The sequence below is a fragment of the Phoca vitulina genome, unplaced genomic scaffold, assembly GCF_004348235.1.
Source record: "Phoca vitulina isolate PV1807 unplaced genomic scaffold, GSC_HSeal_1.0 scaffold9, whole genome shotgun sequence".
Classification (NCBI taxonomy): Eukaryota; Metazoa; Chordata; class Mammalia; order Carnivora; family Phocidae; genus Phoca; species Phoca vitulina.
In genome coordinates this window covers 48,605,020-48,625,788 of record NW_022589712.1, presented here as the reverse complement: position 1 = coordinate 48,625,788, position 20,769 = coordinate 48,605,020, and the positions used below count along the sequence as shown (strand labels likewise).

Sequence of the window (20,769 nt, the reverse complement as noted above, 5' to 3'; positions counted from 1 at the left end):
ATTAATGAAGTGAAGAGGCTGAAACTCTGAATTGTTCCAAAGCAGGCTGGGAAGGTCCCAGCGGGGTATGACTGCCTGAGTAGACCACTTTGGTGCTCTCCCACATTTCATTTTCCTCGTTAATTTCTCATGTTACTATTGTTTTGTTTCATGACAGGGGAATTTCTTAAAGTCATGTGGAAACCTGAATGACGATCGAATTGCAGGGGGGATGGCAGACACGATGTGGTCTGGGAATTTTTAAAAATTAACTCTTCAATTGTTTTGAAACAAAAGGGTCATTGTTCATTTTTGAAATAGATCTTTTTTTTCCCTTTCTTCCTTTTAAGATCCAGAATGTGTTGTTTATTTTTTTATGACCATCAGAAAACTCTAGCCAGAAATTCTGAAATCTTCTTGCACTTGAAAGCCTTCTTTCTAAGTACAGGTGCTAACAGCATAATTGAAGGGGTCAGTAGCCATATAGGGCCAATGCAAAAATCTCTGAAATGAAAGAAAAGGTATGAATGATAGGGTTATAAATTAAATTCAAAACTGGGATAAGTATCATGATCAAAAGGCTAAGAGAACTTCTAATATTTTAGTACTTAAATTACTCAGGACTGAGGCATACGTGGTAGCATAAGACATAATAAGAAAGTAAACACGGATATGCTTTGGTCTGATCCAGCTCGTTTCGTGTCCCAACGCACAGGTCACCAGGTGTTCCTCATCACTCTTCTTTGTCCTGGTGATGGCACCCATGCTGTGGAACAGAGCAAGAGGACTGCTCCAAGAGCCAGGGAACTTGGTTCTGGCCCCAGTTCTAGAAACCTGCTGTGGGACCTTGAGGAAGTGACTAAACTTTTGGCTCTAGTTTCCTTCTCTTTCAATGACATTGGTGGCACAATGATTCCTAGGCTCTTCCCATCTCAACAGTCTATAATTGTATAAAATTTCCTGTGGTCTCAATAACATTACATGCTATGAGACTTTGGAAAATTCATTTGACATCTCCATGTTTCCGTAAATTAGATCAGTGACGCCTGGCCTTCCTGGTTTGTAACACAGTTGCAAGGAATAAAGAAAAAAATATGCAGGAATACACCTTGTAAACCATGGAAGCTTTGTAAGTATTAACATTGTTTTTCAACTGAGTTAGTAGTCATTGGAAATTCCAATATTTGGCACTTGTGAATAACACTTGTCCAATATCAACAGATTTTTTTTTTAAGTTTATTTTTCTTAGTAATCTCTACACCCAATGTGAGGCCTGAACTCATGACCCCAAGATCAAGAGTCTCATGCTCCTCTGACTGAGCCAGCCAGGTGCCCCTAATATCAATAGCTTTTTAAAAGTGGAACTCTTTCAAGCTATGGGATGAGAGCTATAGAGAGCTTTCCTTACTCATTGGAAGATCAGTTCTCCCTTGGTGTTCTGCATATATGTCATAAACAAAATAAAACAAACTGAAGTTTGCCTTCATGACACTGTGAAATTCTTAAGGTGTCACTATTTTTAGTCAAGTGAGAAAGTAAAGTACAGTTTTTAATATTTATTTGCTCCCTTTTCATAAACATAACATTCACGTGGAAGCATTTTGGCCTTTGGAGATAAAGGACCAGAGATGGGTCCAATACTGCGTGCAGGGAGGGAAGAGTAAGACTAAGTAAGAACCATCTTTTTTAGCTCAGAGTGTAGGTTAGAAACTGTAGTTTGGGAGAAGATGATGTTTATGCAGATGGAATAATTGGATTAAAAAAAAAAAGCAACCAAGCAAACATCTGACCATTCCTGTGAGGATCAAAAGATACCAGTTAGCTGGTCTACTCACTACCACCCTATCCTCTTTCCAAAACTCCTTTGTTTGTTGTCCTCAGTACCCCCAGGTAATAACCGAGACAAAAGTGGAATTTCCTTATTTCCTAGGAAAGGGCCAAAAATATCATCAGACAAGGAACAGGAAGCATAAAAATAACTCTCAGAGGAGTACCAATTGTTTAGAGATTTCGAGCTCCTGTTTGGCACTGCTGGAGAGGAGCTCAGCGCATCAGGGGCTCTGCGCAAGCAGCAGGCTGGCCTGGCCCCGAGGCAGGTGTGTGCACCACCGGACGACTGCCTAGGAGGCAGGGATTGGAACAAGATTTGGGGTAACATTTCGGAGAACTGTCATGATTGGGAATATCAACGTGGGAGCCCCCAGTCAAATGATTCTCAAATGTGTTACAGTAGAGATCTTTTTGTCCCCAGTGAAATATCATGTGGAAGTCTTCTACAAAACAGATAAAAAAAGAAGATGCTCTGGCTGAAGGAAGCAAAGCCCCAACTTCCTGCTGCTCAGCCACCCTCACCCCAAATTATACCCAAGGCATTTTGGTAAAGCCTCAGCTTGAAAGTCACTGATTTAGTAGCCTGTATGTCAAAAAGTCTCCAAAGAGATTTTCTTGCAATGATGTCATACATTTCTACAAACATCAGCAGCACCTCTGACTTCTCCCTCACCCTTGCTCTCCAAACATACAGCAAGTCCTCTTGAGAGAATCTCTGCAACGACCCCAGCATCTGTTCTGTCCTTTCCAGGCTACAGCCACCATTCCAATCCAGGCCCTTCTCCCTCTCTCCCGGAGAATTACCAACGCATGACCTAGATGACTCTGATTCCAGGCTCTCTGGGGCCTCTTGTCCAAAGTATCCAATAGCCTGTTTCCAGGTTAATGTTGATCTGGAAGCACAACTCTCATGGGGTTTCTTTTCTACTCTGAAGTCTTCAATGCCTCCCTGTTGTCTAGTCCCACCAGCTGAGACTATATGTCTTTCTAGAAGAAACCCATGTCTCTTGTCCTTACTCATCCTGTCCCCTCGCCTTGAATTTCCCCCAACTTTAAGACTGAACTCAAATACCAGCTCTCCCATGAAGTCACCTGGGATGCTTCTTCTATACCCTCGAAGGCTTTTTACGACACATCAGTTGTGCTGTATTACGCCGCTGGTGTACTTGTTTCCTCTCTTCTACTGTGTTTCATTCATCTTTGTAGCATACATGCACTCCCTGAAGAAGCAGGAACTTTTTAAAAAATAAGAGAGTAAAGATATGGATGCTGATCAACCCAATGTCCCTGGATACCTAAGGGATAAAGGATGGCAATATAGAGCCTGGCATACTATTTCCATATTTCAAAATATCTCCTTAAAATTAATTGTGACACACTCATAAGAAATGTACAGCTAAAATGAAATGCAAAATTTTTGTGTTTATTTATACTTTGGGCTGAAGATAGTACAAAGTGGTAACACTGATTATCTTATTTTATCAGAAGCTGTCTTTTGCAGTTATTAATTAATTTGTCCCATTAAAAATGAGTTATTGCTTAACACACTGCCCTTGGTAGGTGTTATGGACTCAATTATGTCTCCCACCAAGCCCTGTGTTGAAGCTCTAACGCCCAATGTGACTCTGTGTAGAGGTAGGGCCCATAAGGAGGTGATAGAGGTTAACTAAGGTCGTAAGGGTAAGGCCTGACAGACTGGTGTCTTTATACAAGAGGAAGAGACACTAGAGAGCTCTCTCCCTCTCTGCACATGCACAGAATAAAGGGCAGGTGAAGACCCAGAGAGAAGATGGCCATTTGTGAGCTAGGAAGAGAGGATTCACCATAAACTGACCCTGATGGCCCCTTGATCTTGGACTTCGAGCCTCCAGAACAGTGAGAAAATAAATTTCTATTATGTAAGCCTCCCAGTCCGTGGTATTTTGTTACGGCAGCCCTAGCAAACTGATATGATAGGCAACCTATTTCAAAACACGAAGCCAGAGGAATAGGAGAAATAGTAGATGTTCTTGAGCATGAAAATTTGGGGGGCCACTACTGTTGTACATTCCCTTCTCCCAGGGTACCAGTGCACTTCCTCTGACTACTAGTACAGCTCTTCTCCTAGTCCACGAGGGCAGAGACCTGGGTCTGTTCCAGATGGACCCATCAGTGGCTTGATGGTGTTTCTCAGCACTTGGCTCTTAATCCTTTTGTGCTGAATGGATAACTCCCTTTTTTTCAGACAAGCTGTTCGCTAGAAAAGGAGTTAATAGCTTATGTTTCTTTTAGGTCTGACTTGAATCTTTTCTGTTGCTAAACTCCCTTTTAATATTGCCATTTATAAAGAAAAATTTTAAAAGGTAAACTGTTTCTAAACCTTCACTTGGTTTTCCTATGATTGACATACTTCGTCTAATCATTTCCTCCAAGGTCCTGCTTTTACCACATTTCGGTTTCTTGCCTTATCCTTCTATCGAGTTCTTTTCAGTCGTAGATCCTCAAGGTAAACTCAGGATCCCACTGAAATGATTAGTGCTTCGCATAGCTGGAGAAACATGAAAACATACACATTCAGAAATTATGTCGATTTTTATTCCTGTTATGTCCAAAGAAGAACCTCTCATTGTTACTGAGGTGATGTCGGTTTACTCTCTAACTAAAAAAAAAAAAAAAAAAAAAAAAGCCAAAATATAAACATACCAGTAATTTAAATATTCTTTATAGACTTGTCAACTACTAAGACCTCTCTGGCATTCCTGGATGATACTGGGGACCCTGACAGTAGTCAGGCTCTCTGAGATTTAGAAACCGACATTAAAGGGTCGTTATAGGACAAAGATGGTGAGCTTGGAGTCAGATTCTAAACTGTGATCTTGAATAAGTTACTCAACTTCTATGTGACTCGGTTTCCTTGTCTGTAAAATAGCACTAATGGTAGTGCCCTCCTCATTATGTTGTGAGGAATAAATGAATTAATAATACACATAAAATGTCTAAAACAATGCCTAGGACGCAGCAACTGCTGATCGAATGCTTAGGAGTTAAAGCTAAAAGGATCTTTGAAACCAGTCTGCTGGCGTCTTGAAGGGGTCCAGAGCTGTTATAAAACAGCCCCCCTCAGGGCTGAGGCGGGATCAAGGAGACGTGGAGTCTGCAGGAGGCCGATGCCCCCTCTAATGCCGGAGAGGCACAGAGCCCGACTCAAGAGCGCTTCCCTGCAGATCTCAGTCCCTGTAGCGGAGGGCCAGCTTGAGCAATTTCCATTTCGTGGAACTAGCTCTTCTATATCTCTGAACATCATCTTTCTAGCCTAGGACAAAGACCACACTTCTCACTCCCTGAAGACACGTTATCCTGAATTAGAAAGCATCCCTTATTAGCAAGGGGAACATTGCAATTCCACTATTTCCTGAAGAGTCTGAGCAACACCCTATTCTCAAGCAGATGCCACAAATAAATTCTTCCCCTTCCTCCCCTCCATTTCCCTCAAGGACAAGGAGTCTCCAGGGGTCCTGTTTCTAGGGTAGGGGTGGCTGGAAGTAGGGGGAAGTAGGCAACCTTCCCTATCAGTTCATAAAAACCCCTTCCTGAGCACCTATGCTCTGTGGGCCATGGTTTCAGCTTCTCCACATTCCCTGAAGCAGCCGTTTGCTTTGAACTTGTTTTTTATTCTAGAGGGCAGCATTTCAGGCCAGGGGCTACCTGTGTGGGCCTGTGAGCCCTCTCCCTAGCCTCACACAGCCCTGAGCTGGGTTTCTATTTTAGGCCTCCCTGTAATTACATGAAAAAACCTTCCCTTTTCTGGATTCCCAATTTCCTCTAAGTCCATTAAATTTCAAGCCCAGCTGCCTTTGAGAGGCTCACACATCTCCTACTCTACCGTGCATATGCACAAGCTGGGGGTCTGGTGAAAATGCGGGTTCTGATTCCGGGGAGCGACTGCGAGTCTGCATCTCCAAGGCCAGCCTCTGTGGTGCTCATGCTTCCTCCCTTGGGCCGAGCTTTGGGTCACGGTGATTAGACACCTGTTCCCTGTAGCTGGCAACAATCAGAGCATTCACACGCCAGGGCCCCTCACACAGGGACGATTCTGACTTCCAGAAAGGTCCTCGAAATTATTTGCTTCCAAAGGTCGCTTTTTGCGCAGTCTAGAGTAGGTTATCAAGTTAGCCTTCCTCTTTACCTTCTCACGAAGTCTCTGTTGATAGCTGTACTGTGCACACGGCAATGCAGTGACTTCAGCTGATGTTTATAATGAATCAATAATCCATCACCGACTTTCCCTTCCTTTTGCACTGAGTGAAAATACATTCTCCTCTCTGGACCTGGTCACGTGTCCCTGAACTGTTGAGATGCGAGGACATAGGCCTCCCCTCAGTAGTTCTCCCTGCCCCTCATGTCTTCCAGTGTCATCCTTCCTGTGCTCTGTGTAGAGCTTCAGTGTAGGGTCATCCCGAAGGGTCTGGATAGGGCAGGTGGCAGTCCGCAGGAACCTAGGTGTGGGGGACCACTGGCATTCATCGGACCTTGGTATGTCACCTTGGAAAGGCTCATGACTGCGGCCGGGCCTGTGCTCTGTCCTGTGGCCACCCTCAGACCCACACCTGGAGTTGTTAGGAAGCAGGGAAAAGACCCACCAAATCAGGGGGGTCTCCAGATCAGGACCCTGCGTTTCCCTCAAGCTCTAGGCTCCTCAGGCTTGGGGTTCTAACTAGGACACCAATTGTGACTCTGAGTGATTCTGTTCCTTAAGCCAGCTTCCTTTCAATGAGCATAAATTTTGACCTATTTATGAGATAATTATAGAACTTCGTTGCTAGAAATAACCTTGTTTTTGTTTGCTTATTTTGTTTTATTCTTTTTAAACTGTAGAAATTGAGGACCCAGGTGGTGAAGGGATTTGCCCAGATCCCTTTAACTGGGAAAGGTGAGGTGATCTTGTTGTCAGTGGCATGGCCAAGAGCCAGAAGAGTTGGTTCCAGACTCACATTCCAGGGCTTGTCCCACTCCACTGAATTCCATGGGACTCTCCTGTAGACCTCATCTTAAGGATAAATAGAAACCATAAAGAGTAAAGTGAATAATAGTATATTAGAAGCAAACAATTTTTCTCTTAAAGATATATATATATATATTTTCTCTTAAAGATATATATATATTATATATATTATATATATATTTATATATAAAAAATTGTTTGCTCTTATATATAAATATATATATATATATATTATTGAAACAGTTTGAAAGAGTATAAGGCTGGAAGTCAGAAGACAGACTGCCTGTCACTGCTGCTAATGAGTGAGCTTTGTATCCTCAACCACCTCCTACCCTGAGACTCAGTTTCCTTGTCTACAAAATGAGAGGGTTGAATCTCTAAGCTCTCTATCTAGATCTAACGTTCTGTGATCCCTTTGATTTTATGGTTCGCACTGCAAGGTATAATAGAGTTATACATCCAGTAATAACCACCCACTGGCTCTGCATTCACACAGGCCTCCTTTATGCTGAATTCTGTGCTGCAATAGGGGCTTCAGGGCTTGTCTCTTATAGATGGAATTTCAGGGTGTCTCCTGGCGTTGATCATGACAGACCACAATTCCAAGGGAACAATACAGAACGAGGTAATTATTCATGCACCGCAAACATTGGCTCATCTCCAGGCATTCAGACTCTCTTCCGTCTCCCAGTAACATGCATTTAGGACCTCACCTGTGACCGGGGAATTGACAGAATCACAGATGACAGAATCACTCTGCTGCTCCCGGGACTCATGGCATATCAGCAGGAAGAGAGGTTACCTTTAGGGCACTCTCAGCTTGTCAAATTGTGTCACTGTTCCTCAAGGGGGAAACAGCCTGTGTGGCCTTGAAGCTTGAAAGGCATCGTGGAATAACTCTACTGTGGAAGAAGAGTCCAGCCACAATTTTAAGCCCGGGATCCCAAATGTGGGCTCTGGCTCTTGCTGTCATGCTAGACGGTTCCACAACCCTAGGATCCCACAGTACGAGGCTCACTAGACATTTCTCTTGCCTTCTGCTGGTGTCTCTATTACACATTCCTTTGGGCCCACATTAGGCTTTACAGAGCTGTCGTGCAGTAGGACACGTTGCAATTCACTGTGTAGACAGACAACATCACTCCATGTACCAGTCACCTCTGAGGCCAGTTTTAGTGAAGACATCTCTGATCTCTAGACTCCCTAGGTTCCTTTAGCGTAATCATGCCACTTCAACGAATGGAGGACATGATTTCAAAATAAACACAAATGCATAAAGTCTACACTGCACGCAAGGGTCCTTTTAGCTGTAGTATACAACATGGATTACTGGTCTGGTCTGCAAGAGACTTGCGCTCATGCAGCTGTTGGTGGTATGGGATCTCTCCAACTCATCAGTTCTCATGGAGCCATAAATGTAGGTATTCCACTCCAGTTAGGTAAACACTAGATCTTTAGCTTCTTCCAAAACACAACACACAAACTAAGAAACTCCTGGAAGTGAAAAGAAGGTTAAATTGCATATTCCTTAAAGTATGTCTGACCACCCCCCTCTCCTCTTTTTTAAAAACAGAATTTATTTCTTTATGTATTTTTTTCTTTATGCAGGGGATTTGGGCTTGAATATGGACATTTTCCCACTACCATTCAGCCTCAGAATGCTGTTTTCCCCAAGTTTCTCATGATAAAAAGACTCAGATTCAGAGCCAGCTGCTGGCAGCTGAATTTCATTAAGACTTTGATGGGAAACTTAAGTTGGAATTACAAACATCTGTGGCTAAGCTTCCCTTTAGTAAACCATTTCCCAGAATTTAACTTTACCACATTAGGAGCAAAAAAGAAAACAGTTGAAAAAAGAATGCTTCTCTTCGGCAAATGCTGTAGTAGATATTTAAATATCCTTCTCTGTGGTCACTACATCTCAATGAACCAGCAGATTTACCGGTTCCAGAAAACAAATAAGTAAGTGTTTGGAAATGCCAATTTCCGGAACTCAGTAATGTACTGGTAGTCTGATTTTAATGGTTTCTAATCAATCAGATGTCTCAAAATTATGTCTGGCCATCATTATATTTATATGGTTACTTTGAGCAAGGAAAAACCCAAAAGGAGAGGAGTGTTTTTTGGCATTACATATTTCAAAAAACCATGACAGGTCAGATTTGAGAATTTAATTGTGAAAGAAAAAAAAGTCCTTGTCATATCAACGATGTTGGGGTTTTTGTTTAGCTTTTTGGGGCTTTAGAAAAACTCATTCATTTCTCTTTACTGCTCAGATCATCCTATCATTGATGAAAAGCTATGTTTAAAGAATCGTTGGAGATACAATAATTACAAAAGTTCAACGACAGTCTCCTTCTCCAATGTTGGATAATCAGCACATTTGTAAGGAAAAGTTGGAAGTAATCAAATTTAGATAAAGAAGTAAAAATTTAGATAAAAATAAATTGATAAAACAAATCTTAACTTGCAGATAGATAAAAACAGTGGAAGGAAAGGGGAGAGGAGGTAGAAGAGACAGGGAACTGAAGGCAGACTTTGTGAGGTAGCTTATATCTATTACTTCACAACAATCTTGCAAGGCAAATACATTTCTATTCATTCGACAATCAAACAAACTGAGCCTCTGAAGGATGGACTAATTTGTTCAAAGTCAAACAGCTAGAAAGTAGTGGAGCTGAATTCATAGCACATCTGTCTGGCTAGATGCCCACATTGTACCTTTGATGAAAGGTGAATTTCAAATGTTGTTAAGCAGAGACTGCAAATAAACAACCCTTGGGCTGAACGGGGCCATCAGATGTACATCCCACAAGGTAGTAAAAAAAAATTGAGTCAGCAATTTTACCTAAGAATCCAGATTCTGTTTTCTCTTGAAAAAAAAAAACCAAAAAACAAAAACAGAAGACCTGGCAACACAGAGGTGGCTGTCTCTCTGGATGAGACAACCCTTCTCCTGTCACTTTGGCCTTAACCACTCCCAGGGTGTATTCCTTTCACTGCCCAGTAATGTTTTGCTTGGCCTCTATAAGAATCCAAGTTTTAATTTTATTCCTGAACCATACAATTAGCATTTCCACTTCTGGGTATATACCCCAAAGAATGGAAAGCAGAAACTCAAAACAAGTATGTGTATATCAATGGACACTGCGACATTATTCACAGAAGCTAGCAGGTAGAAGCAACCCAAATGTCCATCAACAGATAAATGGGTAAGCAAAGTGTGATATATACATACAATAGAATATTATTCAGCCTTAAAAAGTAATGAAATTTGAACACGTACTACAACACAGATGAACCTTAAAGACATTATGGTAAATGAAATAAGCCAGGCACAAAAGAACAAATATTGTAGGTTCCACCTACATGAAGTATCTATTATCGTAATATTCATAGAAACAGAAAGTGGAATGATGGTTGCCAGCATCTAGGGAAGGGGGTAATGGGGAATTATTCTTTAATGGGTATTGAGTTTCAGTTTGGGAAGATGAAAAAGTTTTGGAGATGGATGGTGGTGAAGGTTGCATAACAATATGAATGTACCTAATGCCACTTAAAAATGGTTAAAAGGAAACTTTTATGTTACGTATATTTTACCACAATAAAAAAAAGTTATGGTTAAATCCAAGAACTCCGGAACTACAGCAAAGGGAATTCTTTATTTTCCAGCAATTTTATAAAAATTCTGTGAGATAGACCATATATTCCTGTAGGTGGTGCTGTTCTGGATTCTTTCCCTATTAATCTAAATCAGGAGCTTCTAATGTAGACTATAGCATCATGAAGAGGAAACACACTAGAATATACTTATAAAAGGAAAATGGGATGCAAGAAAACTCTAGAGTTAAAAAAAAATCTATCAGGGAGACCCAGTGATTTGCTGGAAAAAGAGAATGGGATTTGGAAACCTTGGGCAAGGTACTTAACCATCTCCAAACCTTAATTTGGTCATCTATAAAATGGGTATAAATTTCACTATTGAGTATTACAAAAGATAATGCATGTAGTTACATGGGACATAGTAGAAATCAGGAAGTGTTATTTTTTGTCTTTCCTATATGAGTAGTTTAAAAAGTAGCTATCAGACGGGTCCGGAAAAGTAAGTTATCTCAATTCTTTGGTAATCCTAAAATTTTATGCAACTACTCATCAAGCAAGCATTGCACAAATAGTCTTTGAATGGCATTTTATATAACTTTAAGAAATTCCCAAAACTTTGACTGAAATTATGTCGACAGATAGTTTTAGTAACCTAACCACTTTTTCCTAGATACTCTTGCACAATTGAATTACTTTTATAAACTCCTTCCTAGCTGTGCCACTTACCAGGTAGCGTACCTGGGCAAATGCTCTGTGCCTCAGTTTCCATGTTTACAAAATAAGATAGTAACTATACGAGTCCCACTGAGTTGTTAGGAGGGTTTTTAAAAAAACATAACTCACGGGGAATGCTTAGACTAGTGTGTGGCGCGTGGTAAATACTCAATGAGCGCGTGCCACAAGCCATGCTATTATTATTATTACTACTGTCACTGCTATATTTAGTCCTTCTAAAATAATGTTTCCCAGGAAACTTCTTTGGTATTTTGTGAGTAGGTGATTGTGTCCTACTGATCTGGCTCAAGAGTAATCTTTTTCCACATTACCCCCATGGCCCGTAGCTGCTAGCCACTCTCACAGAATATTAATTCATTCTGCTTTATAGAGTGGCTGTGTACATATTTTTCGTTCTAAGATTGCCTCCTCCCTGAGGGTAGGGATGTGACTCTGCCTTCCTTCTGTCCCTCCTGGTGCCTACTTATTGCTCTCTGTACAGGGTAAGGCTCCAAACCTGCTTGTTGGATGATACTGAGTGAAGGAAATAATGACTGCATGTGGGGCTTCACGTTACCTAAACGCACTGTTGAGCAGCAGTATAGAATGATGGCCCAGGCCAGTGACTTAATGTGATTCAACGGGGCCATTTTCAAAGTAAGGGCCCAAGATAAGGAAAAGGAATGAAGATAGTGAAAGAGATCTAAGCTGCCTTTTAATAAACATACTGCAATCCTTTAGTGTCAAGGCACTGCTTCATTGGAGCACAGGATCATGTATCAGCAATAAAAAAAAAGTCTAGAGGAAAAGTTACTCAGAATTAGTCTAGTTCATAGTGCTTTTTTTAAAGCCAGCAAATAGGTGTGTCCAGGGTGGGGTATCTTTGCACATGTGGTTCATGGGCCATTGATTTTCTCTGAAGGCAGCTAACAACAACAACAGCAGCAAAGCCCAGTCAGGTTACCAGGAGGTAAATTCCCGTTTTCCTCTCTGAGAGAAGTTTGCTCAATATTGTCACTTATTTCCCTTAATTTCTCAATTATCTCCCAAAAGGCAGTCACAGCACCGTCGCCCCCCCCAACCTCCCATTCTGCCCCCCTAGCCGCCCCCCCCCCCCCAACTCTGCTGAGTCTCTGTGCGGGGCTTCTTCCCAGCCACACAGCGGCAAACTCTAACCTAGTGTTCTTGACCTTATATAATGTCTGCTTCTTTTTGACAGACAAGACTGTCCTTCCTGCCAAGGACATTCTGATACCCTCTCCTTGGAGACTGTTCCTGTCTCCATCCCTGTACCCCCTCCAGTTCTTTCACATATCCATATTGGTTAAGAGGACTTTTGCCTAATTTTACTTGCTAGAGTGTGTGTGATAAAAATCAAGGCTTTCTTTTCTTAAATGTAAAATATTAGAAGAGTGAGTATACTTTTTTGAAAGTACCCAGTCTCTCCTTTGCCCACCCCCACCTACTGAGAATCATTGCTTTCGCCATAAACTCAGCAATAATGGACTCAGGAAATTGTAAAAAAAACAGAAGGTGGGAAAATCCTACCCCTTAGCACAGAGTTACCGGTGGGTGCTACTCTTTTCAAACTCTTTGCATCCTGGGGGATGTTTGGGCTTGTTTGAGAAGGAAAGGAGGGACCTTCTTTCTTGGTCAGCCAGTGCTCCTCATCCTTTTATTCAGTGTGCATTTAATGTCTTTGATCCCCTAACTCAAACTGAGCAGTGCAGTGTGTGGGAGACTGGGGCCTGTGTTCAGAGCTGAGGACCCAGGGGTAGGGAGAGCACAAACCTCGCTGTCGAGGAGCTTGGGAGAGCCTTTGGAGGGCCATCGGCCAAGCACCTCCCACTGCTCCATGCTTGCCTTAGTATTTTTCTTCCTTCACTTTGAAGGGAAATTGAGGAAAAACCATTCATATAAATCCAAGCCAAATAAAATGAATGTATTTTTAAAATGTCCCTCCATTCACATCTCGAACTTCCCACGAATAATGTGTCATATGAGTCCATGGTCTCGTTCTCTCTGTCTATAGATGTAAATACAATCTCCTGAACCAATTCAGTAGAGTGTCTCTACGAAGTTATTACATTTCCAGAATGTATTTGGTTTATGGTCTCCTTACTGGCTCTAAAGAGCATGGGAAATCCAAATGCTGGGGCACTGGGATCGCCACGGGACCGCAGGCCGACTAGAGGTATTATGGGAAACTATGCAGTGGGAACATAATTACTCCAATCCCACCCTTTCTACATCATATACTTTGACCCTTCTGGAATGACTAATAGCTTCTTTCTGTTTTCCTAAACCAAAAGCCTCAACTGGCATTCTGAACCTATTAGACTCTGACAGTATTACAAATTTAACTCACTATACGATATTCTTCCTGGTTGGAAAGATATAGACAAACAGAGATATAGCAATATTAAGTAAAATAGCACCATAAAAATAACGTTCTGAGAAATATTCCCAAATAAGGGTTTCTTTTAATCCAATCATCTGCATATTTTATACTGATAGTAAGATTCAGAATGTATAAAGCATTTATGCTATACCAAGTACTGTGTTAAGCATTCTTTCTGTATATTTTATCCAATTTTATCACGGTAACTGTAGGAAGTATGAAGTAGGCATCAATACTTTCTCTAAGCCTCAATTTCTTTCTCTGTAATTTGGGCATCTGTGATTTGCCTTAGGTAAGGAGCAGGAAAGTTGAAATTTGAACTTGGGACCATCAGAGTGCAAAGCCTGCCATTTAAAATACTCTGCTGTGCTGCCTTCCTATTATTTCACTGAGCATATGAGTGTATAAGAAATCACTCAGGGTCTCAGCAATAAATTTAAGGTTCCCTGAAAATCAAATAATTATTTTCTTACTTTTTGTGGGATGAGTGTTACAAAAAGCTCTCTGTGCCCATATCTCCAAAATCAGCAGATAAAAATACAGAATGCCTAGGTAAATTTGAATTTCAGATAAACAATAAATAATTTTTTTACTATAAATACATCCCATGCAATATTTGAGACATAAGCAAAAAATCTATTTGTTGCTATCTGAAATTCAAACTTAATTAGATGTCTTGTATTTTATCTTAATAAAAGGGCAACCTAACCTTAGGCATTTCACTCTGAGATTTTCCGTGCTCAAAGCAACAGGTGGAAATAATGCTTCCTCGGGGCGGGGGGTTAATTCCTAGCCTGTGGAGAAGCAATGCCTTCCCATTGGTGTCTCTCCTGGCCTGGCTTCTCTCCATGCCTGGGGAGTATAAAGCTGAGCAGAAGCCTGCCCCCCTCTTTCACATAGAGGTTACTTTTTGCACCACAGTGGGAGGTTGGTATGCTCTGGTCCTACCCACCCTCCCTCTTTTTTGGGGGGTGTGGGTGGGGCTCACTCCTGGAGAAGGACCATCTTCATGCACCTTATTTTGGTAGTAATAATTAAGAACTACCGTTCTACTAACAATTAGCAGGATTAATAGCAATAATCTGGACTTCAGTTCTGTTAGAAATGGTGTCAATCCACATAACTGCTTTGGTTCTATAGTTGCTAGAACCATAGCTATAGCGTGTGTGTGTGTGTGTGTGTGTGTGTGTGTGTGTGTGATGTTAGGTCCATTGCTCCTTCCTTTCCCATGAACTTAGGTGACTTCATTTTCCTCCTACTTAACATCTCCCACGCACTGGACATGCTGTTGTCCGTCTTGGCTCAGGGGACTCTTAAATCACTTATTCTGGATTCATCCTCCTTTACCCAATTACTACATTTTGGTTGTGCTTTCAACATAAAAGCTATTGTAAGGTATTCAAACAGCAGCTCTTTGCATAACCATATATTCAATAGCATATCCTGATCATTTTAACTTTTGGGATGGGGCTTGATTTTCATCACAACTTCTTGCTTTGGGAATATGGCTCCCGTCTATTTCAAGTATCTGCTCTGCAGCTTCCCAACAGACTCTGTAGTATCCCATCACCCTCAGCCACTGGCGCACTCTCTTCTGTTGCAGAGAACCTTCTGTTTGATTTATGACAAAAGGATTGGTCCCGCAGTATTGTTTCCATTGTCCCAACATCACAGAGGAGCAGGAAGCCAGGGACAGGGCACAGGCATTAGGAGCTGTGGCTTGGCAAAAATGACTTTCCTGGGACATGCAAGTGGCAGAAAGTCACAGAAGTGCCACTGCAGCCCCAGGTGAGAGTCTAAGCAGCCCCACTCGGAGTACACAGGACACATGCACTTCTGCTAGTTTGAACAGTGACATGTTCCAAAGCCTCAACTCGCAACTCACGACGTCCCAATCCAACTTAACAAAGTAAAACTCTTCATTCCAAGTTTCTGAACGGACCTGGTACAGGTGAAACTCTCAAGGCGGATGGGGGAGGGAAAGAGGAGGGGAGAGAGGGGGACGCGAGCGTGGCGCCCGCACCCCGCGGGGCGCAGGTGCCGCGGCAGGGTCACAATGGCAGGGACACTGTACCTTGGCAGCAGGCGGCAGCCTTCCGGGAGCCACGCGGGGCTCGCTCGTCTCGGGCGCGTCTTGTCTGCCGACGGCTGAGCTCCCTTCAATGTCAAAAGGAAAAGTGTTGTGGTTCCCGGCCGCCGCGGCGGCGCACGCAGCGCCCCAGAGGAGCCACAGCGGCAGGACTGAGCACTGGGCTGAGCTCACGGCCATCTCTCCGCTGACATCCAGCAGGGCTCTGCCTGGGGCTCGGCGGCGGTTTGTCCTCGTCGGTAGCCCCCCCGCCGTGGGGCGGCGGTGCCTCGCTTGCTCTACCTTCTCGGCCTCCGCCGAGTCCAGATGTGGGAAGTCAAGGCGGCCCAAGGAGCAACTTAGTCAAAAAGGGAGAGGGAGCGAGTGAGCGGGAGTCCCCCTTCCCCCCTTCTCTCTTCTCTTTCCTTCTTCCCCCTCTGCCTCTCTCACTTTTCTCTCCCGCTTTCTCTCTCCCCAGAGGCTCTGGCTGAAGGGCGTATAGATGGATGAAGCTTAAGGCTGAGCATCAAAAGGCAGACGGGGTTGGGGCGAGCCCCGCCGGCCACCTCCTGGCCGGGGCGGGTGGGGACTGAGGGCTGCGCTGTCCTGCCTTCCTCCTCACATCCATTCGCACCCCTCCCTTTCTACCTTCCACTTCCAGGCCCTCCCACTCCAACTGGCATTTCACACACCGAGCTCTGGGCCTTTCCCTGGCCTGCCCTCCCCCTCCCATCTCAGTTTGGAGCCCCTCCAAGGGACCCCCGTGAATGTTCAGCTTTTGTGATTGCTTCCTCACATCTCTTATTGATTTAGTCAAGGTGCCCGGTGTCTTATCTGTATTTATGTAGATCTCTTATGTGGCCCCCTAGTTTGCAGGGAAGTGAGTGGGAAAGGGATTCCAGGGGCAGGAGCCAGAGGTAGGCAATCTCACTCTATGGCAGAGGGGGAGGGCACCCACTTTCTTGAGCAAGGTTTCTCATTTTCTAAAGATGGAATGCTTCACTCTTTGAGCTATCTTCATTGAGACTGGCTGGCCGCCGTCTTCCTCTTGACAGTCCTCACCCAGGGGGCTTGGGAGAAGAATATCTTTTACTGCAGCGCTGGAAAATGACTTCATTACGCAAATGCATGAACTTTTATTTACAAAGAGCATCTTGTTTTCATCCTAAAGAGGTGCTTTGTAAGGGCTCTGGAACAAGGCTTGCAGTGTATAAGCCTGTCAAATATACTGCCCACAGCCCTGGCCTCTTCCTCTAGGCCTGTAATCTCATGCCTACTACATCTGTGTGAGTCATGTAACCTTTCTTAGACTTTGGGCGAAGTTGGCTACAGTTGTGCGGGGCTGCCCCTGTGGATGGGTCAGTGGTCACTGCAGCTGATAGGTACCTTTGCTTACCTTGGCTTCATGATGGAGCTTTAAACATTCCCACAAGACCCAAACATGGCTTAAAAAGGCTTAGATGAAGCAACCTTAAAATGACACCCAAGTAAGTCTCTAGATGTTTGAAATTATCCATAATCATGCAATAAAGCATTTTCATAAAACTTAATCATTAGCTCTATTTTACAGGACAGAAGTTACTTTATCTAAGAAAAAAACCCACTCATTTATTTTGCACCTACTATATGTCAGATACTTTGTATATGTTATTTTGTAAGACTCACAGCATTCCTGGAAAAGAGGACTATTATTTCCTTTTTACAAAAAAAAGGGGGGGGGGTTCTGGGAGCCTAAGACATTTGCCCAACATCACACAGCTGGTAGAAAGCTAAGCTAAGGTTTGTACTGGGGCATCACTGATTCCAAAACAGTCTTTCACATCTACACAGCACTGAAACTCATGAGATAAAGGACATAAATCCGGAATAGGGGAGATAACATTCCCATTTTTTGAGTACTTTCTATATGCCAAAAAGTTTGTGTAAATTATCTCATTTAATTTCATCATTGGTATAATCCCATGAGACAGGTATCGTTACATACATTTGGTAATGCGGAAATGGTGAAAGTACTACTATCTGATGCTAAGGTCATTGATTTTTTTTTTAAGATTTTTATTTTATTTATTTGAGAGAGAGAGAGAGAACATAAACAGGGAAGAGGGTAGAAGTAGAGGGAGAAGTAGATCCCCCCGCTGAACAGGGAGCCCGACATGGGGCTCTATCACAGGACCCTGGGATCATGACCTGAACCAAAGGCAGACACTTACTGAGCCACCCAGGCATCCCAAGGTCATTGATTTTGAACAATAAAATGATATGAGACAAAAGTGTCAAAGCTGGTAGAAACAAAAAGTTCTCATATATCCCCAAGTATTTGTAATGTTTTCATTTTAAGATATAAAGATAGCATTGTAATAAACCAGTAAGCTAAACTATGATCATCTGCCACATAAACTCGATAACCCACTAAATTAAGTGAAAATACTTAAAAATATGTTTGGTTGGTTCTTGAAGAGACTGATATTGGGAGGCAAGATGACTAGGGTCTAAGAGGAAGAAATGATGTTCAATTATCCTGTCCCATTCTCCCTTGAAAAAACTTTAAGTAATAATAAAATAATAATAATAATAATAGCAAAAATATATGCATCATATTCTGACTTCAGAGATAGACCTCTTCAGTACACAAAAATTGTTCACGTTTGTTTTCTGAAGGATTATGTCCTGTTCTTCACTAACTTCAATCAATCACACACTTTGTATTTCACTTGCCTCTTCTCTCTACCTACAAGGTCATGTTCAGGTTATGGGAAAGGCCTGAATGGTGGGGGTGGGAGTGTATTTGTCCAAGACCCATAAACTTTTGACTGTTGATTAAATATGTGCTTCCAATTCCTCCTCCTCATCTTCTTTTTGCAGATACTATTATTTTTGAGGCCAAAAGCATAATACATAAGAGCATGGGTTTTGTAAAAATAAGGTTCAAATCATAGGTCGGTTTACAGTTCTGGGAGCTTGGCACACACGTAGTCTCTCTGGATGTCAGTTTCCTCACCTGTAAAGTAAAAGAGGTCAATGATACCTCTTTCACTGAATTATTATAAATAGTAAATGAAATAATGTAAATAAAGCATTAACAGCCTGGCATATAGTCAGTGCTCAATATAGACTATTTAACTAGACTGTATTTCAAAGTCTTAAAAAAGAACAGAATAACTATTTTTAAAAGAGGAAAAATAACCGTGTTTATTTATCCTGTAGCTTGGGTAACCTCACATTTGCTGAGAATAGCCGTTCACATTTCTGGGCTGCTACGTGGGACTTCCCCATATTAAGCATGAATGAGGTGGTCATGGATGATAGAGTGATAGGGCAGGGCAGGCAAGAAGAGAGCATGGTTGACTGTTGCATAGAAAGTTAGGAGGCAGTAGAACAAAGAATCATCTCCTCACCAGAGGGTCACCCCCAGACGGTTAAAAGCCAGAGTGTGGGAGGATTTTACTCCTGCTACAATGGAAGACTGAGGACAGAACAAGCGTCTTCAGTGTGGCTGCTTTCTTATCACGACCCTCCCTCATGCTCATCTCCTGAGACTGGGGCTGGGCATTGGCCAAATACTTTCACGTTCATTATCTCCCTTGGGACTCGCACCTGCCCCGTGATCAAAGGTGTGCTGCTCCATAACCCCCGATGCACAGAAGAGAGCGCCGACATTAGGGAGGCGAACAGGTTAAATGGCAAGGACATGAAGCCAGTTAATGCAGGATGAGGACCCCACACCTTCCCACTTCCAGACCCATGCTCTCCCAGCTACACCCAACTATTTTTAGTTCCGGCAGCACAGATCTGGTGGCTTGAAGTCTTTATCAAAAGAACATTCTGGAATTCCCTTCTGAGTCCCCCCCCCCCAGTGGGTGCACTTATCAGCAGATAAATATCAGGGCTGCCCACTCCCTTCAGCACTTGTCGGGCCTGTCCACAGCATCCGAAGATCCAGCAAGGGTGTTGTTAATGCATCCCATATGCCCTTCTGTAAATAGAAAGTCACGTCAGATGCTATTTTGGATTTTTAGGTGCTAATCTGGGACATAATTAGACAGGATTGTTGTGGGACTGTGTACTAGTGACAACAATTTTGTGATGAGGTTGGTCAGAGAAGCAAGGGCGAACCATCACCTGCCATGAGGTCTCTGACAGTCAAGTGGCAGGAAGGAAAGGTGGAGAGTGGTGTCTCTTTTCTGCTGACACCCCTCTCCTCTCAGGCTGCACTTCTCCTCTGTGGAGGACTCTGGTGGGAGTCCAGCAATGTGAGGAGGAACAATAGCAAGAGAGCTGGGGGTGGGGGGGGCTCCTAAAAGCCATTCTTCCTCCCATTTGTTTTCTCAGACTTTTGTTCAGGATGTGGACAGCCTGTGCTATCTATGCTTCCTCTCTGGGCTATGACACTTGTCACAGCCTCATTTGGCTTTTAACATGTGCTTTCTGCATTCTTTCCATCCATCCATCCATCCATCCTTTATTAAATTATTCATTAATTCATGGTTTCATTTATTTACTCTGCGTTTGTTGAACACTTCAGTATGGCAGATTGGATGCTGAAGGAAAGATGATAAACACATATCCTAACTCTGAAGGAATTCAGAGTCTGCTGAGGCAGACCGTAAGTTGACCCCATAGGGAATGCAAAGTGGTTAACAGGAATTCAAAGGCAAAGTCCAGATGAGCTGCTAATAAACTATGTAGAACAAGGCCTTTCTTGGGACTCTGCTGGCTGGAAGAAGGGGGAAACCCTGCTGAGTCCTCTGTGATGAGAGGAGAGAAAGCTGCCATTTGCAGAGGAACAATCACTTCAGAGATTTGCTGCCACATGAGGGGTGAGAGAGTCATGGGATTCTGAAGGCTCTTTGGGTGCCTGTTCAGGGCACACAATCGTTGCCTTCAGCGCCTGGGACAGACTGAGGGAGAACAAAGAGCTTCCCAGCCTCCTCTGGTCTCTCAGCTTTTCCTCCATCCAGGCCCTAGGCTACACAGGGGTCTTCTCTCCTGCCAATCTCAACACTGAGGAGCTTGTCACAGTCACATGGAGGTCCTGAACAAAAGCCTGAGGAAACCCATGGGGGAAGAACAACTTCTTTTAAGTTAACAAAATGTTTACATTTCATTGTGGTGAGAACTTAACAGGAGATAGACCCTCTTCACTGATTTTGAAATGTACAATAACAGTATTGTTATGTATAGGCACAATGTCCT

The 20,769-nt window shown here is 42.9% G+C and overlaps 1 protein-coding gene across 1 annotated transcript in view; it reads right to left on the bottom strand.

The window, feature by feature from the left end:
* Nucleotides 1–16,236, bottom strand: part of LOC116634720 (laminin subunit alpha-4) — a 154,135-nt gene extending 137,899 nt beyond the window's left edge. The window contains exon 1 of the mRNA XM_032408263.1: nt 15,583–16,236. Coding sequence (XP_032264154.1) covers nt 15,583–15,777 — 195 coding nt within the window. The 5' untranslated portion in view covers nt 15,778–16,236. The remainder of the gene's footprint in view (nt 1–15,582) is intronic.
* Between the last annotated feature and the right edge of the window lie 4,533 nt (nt 16,237–20,769).